The sequence below is a fragment of the Dermacentor variabilis genome, chromosome 1 (genome assembly GCF_050947875.1).
Source record: "Dermacentor variabilis isolate Ectoservices chromosome 1, ASM5094787v1, whole genome shotgun sequence".
Classification (NCBI taxonomy): Eukaryota; Metazoa; Arthropoda; class Arachnida; order Ixodida; family Ixodidae; genus Dermacentor; species Dermacentor variabilis.
This window is the reverse complement of record NC_134568.1, coordinates 160,358,694-160,372,377: the sequence shown is the minus strand read 5'-3', so window position 1 is coordinate 160,372,377 and position 13,684 is coordinate 160,358,694. Positions and strand designations below refer to the sequence as shown.

At 41.6% G+C, this 13,684-nt stretch overlaps 1 protein-coding gene across 4 annotated transcripts in view; it reads left to right on the top strand.

Moving 5' to 3' along the window:
* Positions 1-13,684, top strand: part of Piezo (piezo type mechanosensitive ion channel component) — a 242,465-nt gene that overhangs the window by 178,165 nt on the left and 50,616 nt on the right. For all 4 annotated transcript variants that reach the window (XM_075698593.1, XM_075698600.1, XM_075698578.1 and 1 more), the window contains one exon: positions 9,477-9,607. In XM_075698593.1, the coding sequence (XP_075554708.1) occupies positions 9,477-9,607 (131 nt within the window). The remainder of the gene's footprint in view (positions 1-9,476; positions 9,608-13,684) is intronic.

Genomic DNA, 13,684 nt, shown 5'->3' with positions numbered 1-13,684 from the left:
TTCGTTCAAACATTCAAAGCACCTACGAGAAAAAAAAATTTCCTTATTCCATCTCAATGCTCACAGCCTTCGGAAGAAACAGGATTCTGTGGAAATCTTCCTAAATGAATTACAGTCGCCGACCGTTTATTCGGACCTCGCGGGGACTGCGAAAATGTCCGAATAAACAGGTGTCCGAAAAAGCAGATTATGAAAAAAAAAAATGAAATCCTTTATTTCCACGCACTTATTCGGGCTCGGCAGTAGGCTTGAAGAAATCGTGAATGCGCCGTAGCACGCCGTTCCGTTTACGTGCAATCGGATAAGCCTGATCTCGGAGAGGGTCGTACGATCACTATAGGTGGCTGAAAGCACAGTCACTGCTTGTACACGCTCCGCATGCGACGGCAGCGTAGCACATGGTGCGTCATCTTCCGACTCAAGAGTCATCGTCCAGCGGTGCAGCAGAAATCTGACGAATGATCTCGCCGTCGTCGAGTTCTGCGCACGTCAGTACAGCTGTGTCGGCACCTGTGAAACTGTCAAATGAGACGGTGTCCGGAGTCGCAATGCAACCACTGCGCAGGTCTCGGCACAACATTTTCCGCGTCAGTAGGGAGCACATCGGAAGGCGACAAATCTTAGGCCTCCCGGCACCCGCTTGCCGGCATTCCCCAGCGCAGTCTGTGCGGGCACTGTCGGCGCCATTAGACACTTGACGCGATGTTTCCGTATGCCGTGTTGGATCACCGAAACCTCGGCACAGCGCACAAAGCAAACACCACCGTGCCGAGACCAGTCGCACAAACGAAAAACGCGGCCTACTCGCAGCGTCGTGCGCGAAGAAACAAATCAGCTGCTGGATTGTCTTGACATGGCTTACTAAGCTGAAACCGGAACTGCTGTAGAGCCACTCTATCGAACCAGTAGAAACGATGATGATGAGCGGGGATTTCCAGTAGCGCCACTTCGTGGGGCAGCAAGGAGGCTCCGTTCAAAACAAAAATGGCGTTTAGCAAGTCGAGCCATGAGCCGATCAGAGTCGGTGCATGGTGCTCTCGATCGAGTTCGCTCAAGGAGTGTCCGAAAAATCAGACGAGAGGTTGCAAGGTGTCCGAACTTTCGGCAGTTGTTATACATTATGGTTTATGGGGAGAATGGCGGTGCCGCGAAGCTGACCGAATAATCGGGCATGTCCGAATTTTCGGAGTCCGGAAAATCGGTCGGCGACTGTAGACCATAAATTTGAAATTTTAGCTTTCACTGAAACTTGGTTCACCAACGATTATGATGTTATACAGTTTCCAGGATACAAATGCGTATCAATTTCAAGGAGTGATAAGAGAGGGGGAGGTGTGGCTATTTATATAATGAACTACCTAAATTATGTCACCATAGAAGAGTTTTGTATAATCAATCAACACTTTGAATGTCTCATGTTAAAGTGTGCTGGTACCATACTTGCCGTTGTATATAGGCCGCCTTCTGGATCACAGGCTACTTTTTTAGAATTTCTTGAAAACATGCTAGAACAGTGCATGCAGTTTAAGTTGCCCTTAGTTATTTGTGGTGATTTTAATATCGATCTTCTATTGCTTGATTGTAATCAACAAAGAATGCTTGATATTTTTTTCTCGTTTGGTTGTGAAAATGTAATACATATGCCAACTAGAGTGACAGACATGTGCCATACTTTACTAGATGTGTGTTTTACAAGTTACAAAAAAGATGATGTGCAAGCAGGTGTACTAATAGCTAATATTAGTGACCACTTACCTATTTTTATGTTCTTTAAACCCTACCATACACCACAGAGTCTCTCCAAAACATGTGCACCCATTACATACAGAATCGTTAATGAAGCTAAGACCACAATATTTAGAAACTTAGTAGCAGAAACAAGCTGGGCAGATATTCTTCAACTATCTGACCCCGTCGCAGCATATGACGCCTTTATTAAAACAATTACTGAGCTCTACAATCAAGCCTTCCCTACCGTAGAAATCAAAAAGTGTAAAAAAGCCAGAAAGCCATGGATAAATGCCGACCTTCTAAAAAGAATTAGAGAACGTGACAGACTATTTGCCTCTTTTATCAGAACGAAAAATATGGACTGTTTGACTGAATACAAACAAATTCGTAATAAATTAAGCTCTGATATTAAAAAAGCCAGGACTAGTTATTACGAACATAAGTTTGCTGATATCTGCAACAACCCTAAACAAGTATGGAATACAGTAAACCAGCTAATGTCCAACAACAAAAGAGACGGCATCTCTGAACTCGTTATAAATGGAGTGCCTTACACAGGGGCGTCGCTTGCTGACAAACTTAATGAGCACTTTCTTATATCAGGGGCTTCAAGTAAACCTCAGGCAAGTAATTGTGATTTTACAACGTATATCACGTCCAACATCCAAAACTCAATCTTCATGTTTCCCACTACTGAATTAGAAATCTGTACAGTAATCAAAAACCTAAAAAATAACAGTGCATGTGGTGCTGATGATATTAAAGTTCAACCTATAGAATCCATCAGTCACATGATTAGTCAGCCACTTATGCATATATGCAACCTGATTCTGAGTACCGGAATATTTCCAGATAAATTAAAAATTGCAAAAATCTCTGTCATACACAAGGGAGGTGATAGAAATGACATAAATAATTATAGGCCAATTTCAGTCCTACCAATCCTCTCGAAAGTAGTTGAACAAGTTATAAACATCAGGCTACTAAACTTCTGCAAGCGAAACGATATCATCGCCGAGCAGCAATACGGATTCCAGAAAGAGAAATCTACTGAAATGGCGCTAGTAAAAATTAAGGATAAGATAATAGACAACTTTGAGCAGAAAATATATACAATAGGTGTTTTCCTAGACTTTAAAAAGGCATTCAACTCCATTAAGCACCCTGTTTTACTGTACAAGTTATATAAATATGGCATTAGAGGAACGGCTCTCACATTAATAAAGAATTACCTCCTAAATCGTCACCAGTACACGAATATTACGAATGCAAAATCCAGCTTAGGTCAGATACATTATGGAGTTCCACAAGGATCAATTCTTGGGCCGCTGTTATTTCTGCTCTATATAAATGATATAATTAACGTGCCCTCTACACCAGAAATAATAATGTACGCTGATGATACCAATGTATTCTTCTGCGGACAAGACCTAAAAGTCCTCCAAGTAGAAACCAATGTATGGCTGAAAAATTTGTCCACGTGGCTCTACGGTAATGAATTAGAGTTAAACACTAAAAAAACTAAGTACATTATATTCCGCGCTCGTAACAAGTGTATAAAACAAGAAATAGTTATCCAATTTCGCGATGAATTTATCGAACGTGTACCAACACATAAATTTCTTGGTGTCATCTTTCACGAGCATCTTGACTGGTCACCTCACATTGAAAAAGTTCGCACTGGTATATCTAGGTCCATTGGTATCATGCATAAAATAAAGAGCCTTTTGCCTATCTGGCTAAAGAAACAACTATACTACACACTGGTACATTCGCGTTTCCACTATTGTCTTCTTGTCTGGGGCACAGCACCTAAAACAAGCATAGAAAACATATATTTATTACAAAAGAAATTTTTGCGCCTAATAGATAATGCACCATACCTTAGCCACACTGCCCCACTGTTTAGAAAACATCAACTGCTTACACTGTGGAATGTTATAAACAAAAAGATAGCGTTAGCTAGTTACCTACAAATGCATTCCGATCCTACGGCTTTTTTTCAACAATATCTAACGAAAGCACACACCTACAACACCCGGCACATATGTTACAATAAGGAAAAAATACGTACAAACTACGGCACCCAGAAACTTAGCTACAGAATTTCCAGTTTTTTAAACGATCACCATCCTGCTGTAAACATTATCCAAGAAAGTAAATCATTCAAAGCTTTAAAAAATAGCATCACTATGTATCTATTGTCACTGCAGGCATAACCACTCCTCTTTTTTTTTTTTTTTTCTGTTGTCTCTTACAGCAATTTTCCCAATTGTACATACATATTCAATGTGAAATAACTCTCGTCTCAATGTTACCAACCACTCTGTATTTCGATCTTGTTTAGTGTTTTTTTTATGCGCTGAATGTCTTGTGCTCTCGAATGGGAGCAAGGGCACAGACTCCTTGTCAGGCAACCACTTGCCTTTTGGTCTGCGCCCTAGGCAACTGTACCACGTTGTCTGAACAAACTCTTTGAATTGAAAAAAAAAAATTATGCAGTGAAGTATGAATTTACACAGAACAGCAGTGTATTCCATGGAATATTTCACAGACAAATGTGTCAAATCTTATGCTAACCACAGCAACTGATGCCTCTAGCATTGACCAGCTTCAATGCCTCAATTATGTGTACTATAAGGTAATTTATTGAAAAAGCATCTATTGAATTTTCATAGTTCGGTAATTACCTATTGTGATTTTTCACATTTAAATTTTGCCTAGTCCTAGTAATCAAGCCAATGTGGCAAAATTCTGCTACCTCAAACAAGGTTTCCCTTTAAAAAACTGCAATAGCCTTAAGAGGAAGCTTTAGCTTGGGCCCAACTCCGATGCTGCCTATTCAAGTACACATAAAATGCAGAAGCGCTTTTCTTGGATAACCACTGGGCCAATTGCGATTTAGGACCTGAAAATTTATGAGGAACTTGAAAAGAATGGTAAGTTTTAAAAAAACATAGAAGCACAAAGTTTACAAATTCGTAGCTCTGCACCAAGAACAGATATTGCAATTCTGTAAATTGCATCTGTTAGAGCATCCAAAACGGAGAAATTTAATATATCAATTTATATCCTACAAGAATTCGTTACATTGTTCACAAGTGTTTTGTAAAAGTCCTACTCACATATAAGTGGTCTATTTGAGAGCCATGTGTAATATATCAGTTTGGTCCACTTTAGATGTACTATTAGACACAACTTACAGAATTGTGATATAGTTTTTAATTGCTGTGTTTGAGTGTGAACTTGGTAGTCTTATTTTCTGAAAAATTGCAATTTTTTACCAATAGTCAAGAGATTCTAACTTTTTTAAATGAAACAAACCTCGTCAAAATAAAAACGATTTCTCCTTTCCCTTGTATTTAGCTAGAAGCCCCCGAGCTAAAGCTTTCTCTTAACTCTTCCCGTAACATGGAAACAAATGACCCTTTCTTGAAGGTTTAGCGATGATTTTGTATTAACCCTTTCAGGGTCGATTTTTTTTTATTGCAGATTTAAATTCTTCAAAGGGACCTATTTCGAAAAATATTTTCCGTAATTTTTCTAGGGTGACCGTAAAGTGAGCAAAAAATATATTGTATTGGTATATATGTACTGTTTATTCATGAATAACAATAATAAAAAAAGGAAATAAACGTCTAAGAATTAAAAATTTGATGCATTGTTAACGCAATTCAAGGCTTAAAAAATGCACACACGAGAATATTTCACAAGTCTTAAATGTTTCTTCTCTTACACTAATATTTACATCCATAGCGTAATCGAACTGCATAGGTGAGTGCACACAAGAAAACTCTGTGGTTGTGTGCCTGTCAAAAAAGCAAAATGTGTGACAAACTTCCGCTAATCTTCAGCTTATCACCAACCAGAGGCATTTAGTTCTTCTGAGTCTTAAAAGAAAAGAAAGAAAATGCATGCACAGCGGCACTCTTCATATGCACACCCCTGTGAGCAATATACGAGCGAGTAACAGGCAGTCGCCTTTTGAGCGATTAGTAACGAGATAGCCATCATTCTTGGGAGCGCAAGAAGCTGGAACTGCCCGCGGAACAAAACCCAAACTAACCTCCGCCTACCCACCCGCACACCAATGTGCGAGCGGTAGTATATAGACGCGCCGGAGCAAACAAACCATCCAACGAAAACAGAGAGGGAGGCGTGAGTAAAAAAATCCCTGTATTCCCACCTAGTGGCAGCACATGCCAGGAAAGAAAAAGTTAGGAAATTGGCACGCTTTTTAAACCTACAGACGGCGGCGTAAATATATGGCATCGACCATTTTGGACTTGTTCGTGGTGCCATATATTTACGTCTTTGACCCTGAAAGAGTTAAATATGTTATTGCAGTTACAACAGCATGCTATATATCAAAACAAAGCTTATGAGAACTCTATTATCTGACATCCTCAGATTCACTGCTATAGTATCATGAGGATAGAGCAGAATTGCAAGAATGTCGTTCTTGTGAGAACGCAATTACCAGAGCACCTGCCATCTTCACCATTATCAGGTGCACACCTCTGCACATTCGTTAAGAATTTCATCCGCATGGCAGAACAAAAAATTATGTACTACTCGGAACGCGAAAGTCTACTCCTTATACTCCATTCTAGATTGAAAAGCAAGTCCGTAATGTCGCCAGGATTGAAATCAGGTGCGGCACTCGTGGCTCGTCCTTGACCTGCGTTCAGTGGTTGTGGTAAGGGAAGAGTTAAAGGGACACTAAAGGCAAATACTAAGTCGGTGTAAACTGTTTAAATACCATTCCAGAAACCTCGCAACGCTTGTTTTGTGCCAAGACTAAGCTTACGAGAAAATTTTATCTGAAGGGTCGGAATACCTTTTTCGAAATTCAGATTTCCCGCCACCCAATCGGGGGAGTGGTGATGTTGCATACGCCATCACCGCTCTTTTCTGCCGTCGGTGAGTAAAACGGCACCCTACAGACCGCGGCACCAAGCCAAGACAGAGCGGCAGATTATCCGCTGAAGCTTCTTTTTGGTTAAGTGCCGTAGACCGTTCAGGCATCCTGCGACGTCACGTGGAAGTTGAATTCTCTGCTACTTGCAGTTTGTGCGAGTTTCACGAGCCAGCAAAACAAGTGCAGCACAATGCGATCAGGAAAGTACTGAAACGCGAAAGCATGGGTGGCGCAGAGTCGAGCGAAAACGAAACCTTTCGAACGCCCGCGTCGTTGTCAACGGTAATTTCAATTAGTTCTTTTTTCTAACCATGAAATGGAACTGGACAAGTAGCATTTTATTTCATCTTATAATACAATACGAGGATGTATTTTGCAACGAGTAGTTGAGTACTCGGGACAGAAATTAACTGAGGAGCTTTCGTCATTGGACAAGTGCTTGAATGTCCCAGGGGCGTCTGTAATTATGTCCTGCATTTACCTTGATTTCTCGATTATTAAGGTCCTGTTCACTATAATATTGACGCTTTGGAGATTCTCGAGCACTAATAGATCACTTTAGTTTGAATTAGTGTTTCCCTTGAGTGTCCCTTTAAAAGAACTCCCTAGGTTTCGGACTTGAAGGCTGAATATGTCACTTTGAGGAGTTAACCCCTTCAAGCACCTACTAATTCTATGAAATGAAAATTTAGTTTCATCATATTTCTTGTACCTTCAGAATCGTGTAATCTGTATAGCTGCAGAAGAAATGAGTAATTTTCTATTCTTACTGAATTTTCTCAAGTTTAGAGAATGTGGACTTCATGAGAGAACTCTTTATAAAAACAGAATATGAAAATCTTAATTATTTCTCGTCTAGCATACTTGAAAAGCACCCATCTGGACTCTTGAAATGTACACCTGATGTAAAACATGGTGAAAACAATGAATGAACTGAACCCACTTACATGAAGACAAACTGGCACTGCAAGGGCATTCATCGAGCCATCTAACTTCCAACTCGTTTTACTAAAACACTTTGCACTTACTATTCAAACTTGCAGCATAGGTCCAGTCAGAACTGCAGCAAGATGTCAGTGACGTATTTTAAATTAAAAAGGTAACAGACCAGATGCTGTTCAGCACCCAGGTATTACTAATGAGCAAAAATGATTGAGGTTGTTTTTATCATATTGCTTTTGACATTTTGCAGTTGGTGTGGTTAAGAAAATGCCAAAAGCATTTTATTTTCAGTGGCTATTGTTTTTGCCAATGCAGTTCGAAATCTGTCTCCATAGTGTTTGCCCAACTTCAGCAACAAAACCCTTGTGGATTATTGCTATCTATGAGATGGTACTGTGATGAAGCTTTATTTTTCCATATTAATGTGTAAATTTGTTGTAGTGTGAATAGAGCTAATCCATTTCATAATGAACAGGTGCACATACAACTGGGTAGAATGTTTTATCAGTGAAAAGGTTTATCAAGATAAAATTGGCCCCTCTCTTCCCCAAAAACGTGTGGCAATCTACAAACAGAGTACTCCACCCCCTACTCTACCCCTGCGGGGGGTCAATCCCTACTGGAGGAAGAGCCTCCTGCAGGTGGAGGAGAGTCTCCATCCATGGGGCAGCTGACAATGTCACCTGTCTCAGCGGGCTTCACAGCCTACCTCGACAGCTACATGGAGCCCCGGCTATCAACAGCTGGGCAGCCACACGTGCGGCTTGCCAGTGTGCCCCGGCCTTCAGCCATTGCCCCACAGCGTCAGGGGTCCAGTCGTCGCTCCTCACACTATGCGTGTAAAGCTGGCCTGTCCTTAGCTGCCCGTTTGTGCCTGCTCGCTTTACATGATGGCTTCTCCTTACAGCTGTTATGTTAGGCACTGTGGTTTATAATATACCTGCATGTTTTCTTAGAATATGCAGTTAAATGTGAATTTATATTTCTCTCACTACAGCAGTGAACCATGTACATAATTCGTCAGCTTTTCAGGTTAGATTCCTTATTTCGTTGCTTGTATTGATGCGAGTACAAAAAATTGTGTATTCGATCAAAGTTGCATACATCACTTTGGTTTTGCTTGTATTGTGGTTTATAGATCGCCCTGGGGTGCAAACAAGGTAGCACATTTGTTGCTGAAGTTCTCATGCTTATTTTGCTCACTGCAGTGGCAAATGCAAATTAGCTGTTGCAGCTTTTGGGGTTGTCATCATGTAAGGTCTAGTACATGGCAGGCTTCCTTTCCCAGTATTGGTGTGATTGTGCACAGTGGTCTGAATGCCATTTCTGTCTTTATAGCTTGTCATCTAGTGCTTCGCCTGTCTGTACTGTACAGACAGCGTCGTCTCGTGGCTTTGGGCTGTTTGTGCTGGGCTCCCATACCTGTGTCATAGCTGCCCTCCTTTTAGCACATTAACCCCTGTATTCAGAAGTGCAACTTCAGTTGAAGCCCATGCTTGACTTGATCTAAGTGATGCCTATCGTGAACGCACCAAAGGAAACGCAGTGAGCGTCTTTGGGCACCTTAACGCCAGGCATCATCTAAATCAAGTCAAGCATGGGCTTCGACTTAAGTTGCAATTCTGAATACGGGGGTAAGAGTAGCTGCTCACTGCTTCATGTCATCTTACTCACACATCCAAAAAGGCAAGTGTCTAAGTAAATAATTTGCTATCACAGCATGGTGCTTCTGGCTGTCATGAGATTCAAGCAGTTGATGTGCACCCAATGGAGCCTGTTGCTTTTGTCTTGTTATAGCTGCTTGTACTATGGACACTGCTTGCACTCGCATGTTTGCGGTGCTAGTTATTCTGACTAATTTGTTGCTACTTTATTTTGGCAGCCATACGCTCCGGGGACTACTACCTTTTTGATGACTTTGCTGGAATGGATATTGATCTTGACCTTGATGTCAAAAGTCGAAAAGCTACTGAAGAGGAAGATGCAGATGTCAAAGTCCGGGGCATCAATGCTGTGAGTGGACTAGCTGGAATAAAAAAGAACTTGGTCATGTAGGATTTCATGTGGCAATGTTTATGAACTATTAGAAGATTGGTTATGAGTATTGACTCTAGTCAATCTAGCTAGGCATGTGTTTAGGCTTTGTCTTGGAAAGTGTGTGCTTCCTCAATGATTAAATGCTTTGCTGCAGGATTTTATACTACTATGCTGAGTGAGAGTACATAGGCATGTGGTCCCAACAGTTGGACAGAGGCTATGTGGACAAATGGGCTTAGCAAAAGAATTTAGTAATTTAGAGAACTGTAGAGAAAAAAAAATGTGCTTTCAAAACCAGGAAAAAAAACTGTGTTTCTTGTGTAATGTTGCAGCTGAAAATTCATTCAATAGAAAATTTTGCCAAATCAATGCGCACACGCTTTAGCAGAGCAAATAATTCCATTCAGGTAGTTACAGCAAATACTGCAGGGTCCTGCATAGTTCGCTGTGCCTGTTTGAAAAATGATTCTGCACTCACCGCTGCGATGTTCTTGCTCAAATTTTGCAGAAAGATCGCATTTTAGAGTCTATTTCATTTAGTGTAGCACTTGACACAGTTCATTGCCTGGTTTTTAAGAAAAAAGTGCAAATTTACTTTCGCCTATGGTAATGCGAGCTGCTGTCGCGATGGCGAAAGCATAAACTTGTGTCACTGTCTGCCGGCAGCTGCAAAAAGCACCGTTTCAGGGAGGGCAGTCATGTGTTCCAGAAGCGGGCAACATACAATTGAAATTTGATCCTTTATGCAAGTAAGTACAGTTGCGGATGGAATTTTTTCTTACACAAAAGGAAGCACAAGATTTTCTGAATTATCAAGCATTTGCGGAAAGCTAAATTTAATAAGAGAAAAATGTCATTTTGTAGAATTTAAGGGTTCGCGACAAAAGGTTGTTTCATATAGAGTTTCGTGCCGTGTCAATGATATCATCACATCATCGGTACGAAGCGAAGCTAGCCACGCTTTCGCATTCATTTTGCCCCTGCAGCTGATAGTGTCACCTGCAGTGTGACGACACTATCATGAAAAATGCCGGAAGCGGGGAGGGGATGCTTTGTCTGCCTGTCGCTTCAATGCACTTATGAAACTCAAGATCACGCAACCTCCAGTACTAAACATGCAGGAAGACGGCGCACATGATGCCAAGCCATTAGCACATACACCCTTTGCGCATATGGCAGATTACCTCTAAAACAGTGTGTGGGCTGCATATGTGTGGGCTGCATATGCGCTCAGCCGTGCTGACAACCATGCGCATACATGAGCCATGCTAGAAAAGGAGAGGCATGTCCCCCTGCCTTAACTTCCGCATGCGCTTGATCACATTATCGTGAGCGCACTTTGTTTCCCCCCTCCCCCCCCCCCACGCACACACACTTTATCCTTGCTTGCGCGCAGGAAAATAGCACTGACCAAACCATCATCCTTTTGGGTTCACCCTCCATGATTTCACACGTACCAAAAGCATACAGCGTGCAGAATGTGATAGGATCTTATCGCACTCGGACTGAACATGGTGCTGCGTCGCTTCGGCGGTGGCTCTTGGTTGCTGAATTCAACATTTTTACCATCTGCATCTGCGGAAGCTTCCATTTATTGTCTCAGTATTCCTTCATGGCGGCAGTGAAATTTTATATTGAAATCCTGTATAAGCATACTTCATTATATTGAGGCTTTAAATGCATGTTTTTCGAGGACAAGATGTTATAAAAAGTTAAATACATCGTTATGTAATGAATTTATTAATATTGAAGTTCATTATATTTAGGTTGAACTGTATTACGTACCTGCCAACTTTTATAGTTTCGATTCAAAAGCATCGAATGGCTCATGGAGCTAAAAAGCCAGCATCTGTCATCTGGACAAGAGTAACGGCACCTAAATTTCCATTGGCTGCGACACCATGTTGCGAGCGCGCCTGGACAAAGCAGAGCGGGCCAAATGGTACACCTTCTGCCACGATAGCACGCCAGGTGTTGCGTGAGGGCAGAGGGCATCGGCGCAACGCCACGTCACCCTCACTTTTGCTCTTTAAAGCCTAGGTTATCCCCACATTCCTTGCCTGCACAAGCTTTCACCTACATCCTAACTGCACCTTGATAAGAATAAGGCCAGATCAAAACGCGCCAAGCCAATGCCACCTAGATAACAGACCTGTGCACTCTGCTTTATGATGATGTGCTATTTGACCGAAATTTCCATTGCCATCCTGGCGTGATGAAAGCATTGATGTTAAAATTGCCATGGCTTGCTCAGTAGTGTTCCCATTAGATTCCATGGCAGTCGAGCAAGGTAGCATGACATCACGAATCAAAGCAGACTGGCCTCATGCTAATAGGAGGCGTTGGCCAAGTGTCTGAACATACTCACTTGTTCTTGAGGAGTTCAAACTCGAAAGATCACTCAGTGGAGTTCAATTGGACATTAATGCTTTTGCGTTCACAACTCAGAAGTACTTAGGTGTCCACGGATTTTGTTTTGCTTGCAAAATGGCCAATTTTCAGCACTCGTTCACAATTTCCGATTTTCCGACTTGTAGTTTGCATGAGATATAGGGTGAAACCAACTTCAGAAAAGACAAATAAAGTCACCGAGTGATTTTTTATAGCCCATTTTCAAACCCATCAATTATACTAACTAACCTGCACAGCAGTGCCATCAGCTGACAGAACTAATGAATCATCATCATCATCAGCCTGGTTACGCCCACTGCAGGGCAAAGGCCTCTCCCTTACTTCTCCAACTACCCCGGTCATCTACTAATTGTGGCCATGTTGTCCCTGCAAACTTCTTAATCTCATCCGCCCACCTAACTTTCTGCCGTCCCCTGCTACGCTTCCCTTCCCTTGGAATCCAGTTCGGAACCCTTAATGACCATCGGTTATCGTCCCTCCTCATTACATGTCCTGCCCATGCCCCATTTCTTTTTCTTGATTTCAACTAAGATGTCATTAACTCGCGATTGTTCCCTCACCCAATCTGCTCTTATCCCTTAACGTTACACCCATCATTCTTCTTTCCATAGCTTGTTGTGTCGTCCTCAATTTAAGTAGAACCCTTTTCATAAGCCTCCAGGTTTCTGCCCCGTACATGGGTACTGCTAAGACACAGCTGTTATACACTTTTCTCTTGAGGGATAATGGCAACCTGCTGTTCATGATCTGAGAATGCCTGCCAAACGCACCCCAGCCCATTCTTATTCTTCTGATTATTTCAGTCTCATGATCCGGATCTGCAGTCACTACCTGTCCTAAGTAGATGTATTCCCTTACCACTTTCAGTGCCTTGCTACCTATCGTAAACTGCTGTTCTCTTCCGAGACTGTTAAACATTAGTTTTCTGCAGATTAATTTTTAGACCCACCTTTTTGCTTTGCCTCTCCAGGTCAGTGAGCATGCATTGCAGTTGGTCTCCTGAGTTACTAAACAAGGCAATATCATCAGCGAATCGCAAGTTACTAAGGTATTCTCCATTAACTCTTATCCCCCAATTCTTCCCAATCCAGGTCTCTGAATACCTCCTGTAAACACGCTGTGAACAGCATTGGTGAGATCGTATCTCCCTGTCTGACGCCTTTCTTCATTGGGATTTTGTTGCTTTCTTTATGGAGGACTACGATGGCTGTGGAGCCGCTATAGATATCTTTCAGTATTTTTACATACGGCTCGTCTACACCCTGATTCCGTAATGCCTCCATGACTGCTGAGGTTTCGACTGAATCAAACGCTTTCTCGTAATCAATGAAAGCTATATATAAGGGTTGGTCATGAATAACATTGGAACATTGATAACATTAACATTGGTTGGAATGAATAACAGCAACCAAATCATCGACAACTGTTACGTGAATATTTCATAATACAGGTTATGAACATTTCTGCTTGTCTGGAACACGGATTGTTGTTGCTGTGACTATAGAGCAGAGTGCCTGTTCACAGCACCCCTACAGAACAAAGTCTGCTAACCTTAAATAAACAGTCATCATATCAAATAATGAATCAATTTTTTACTATTGTTCAACAAATTTTAATATTTTTTGGCTTTGGGTATAGTGT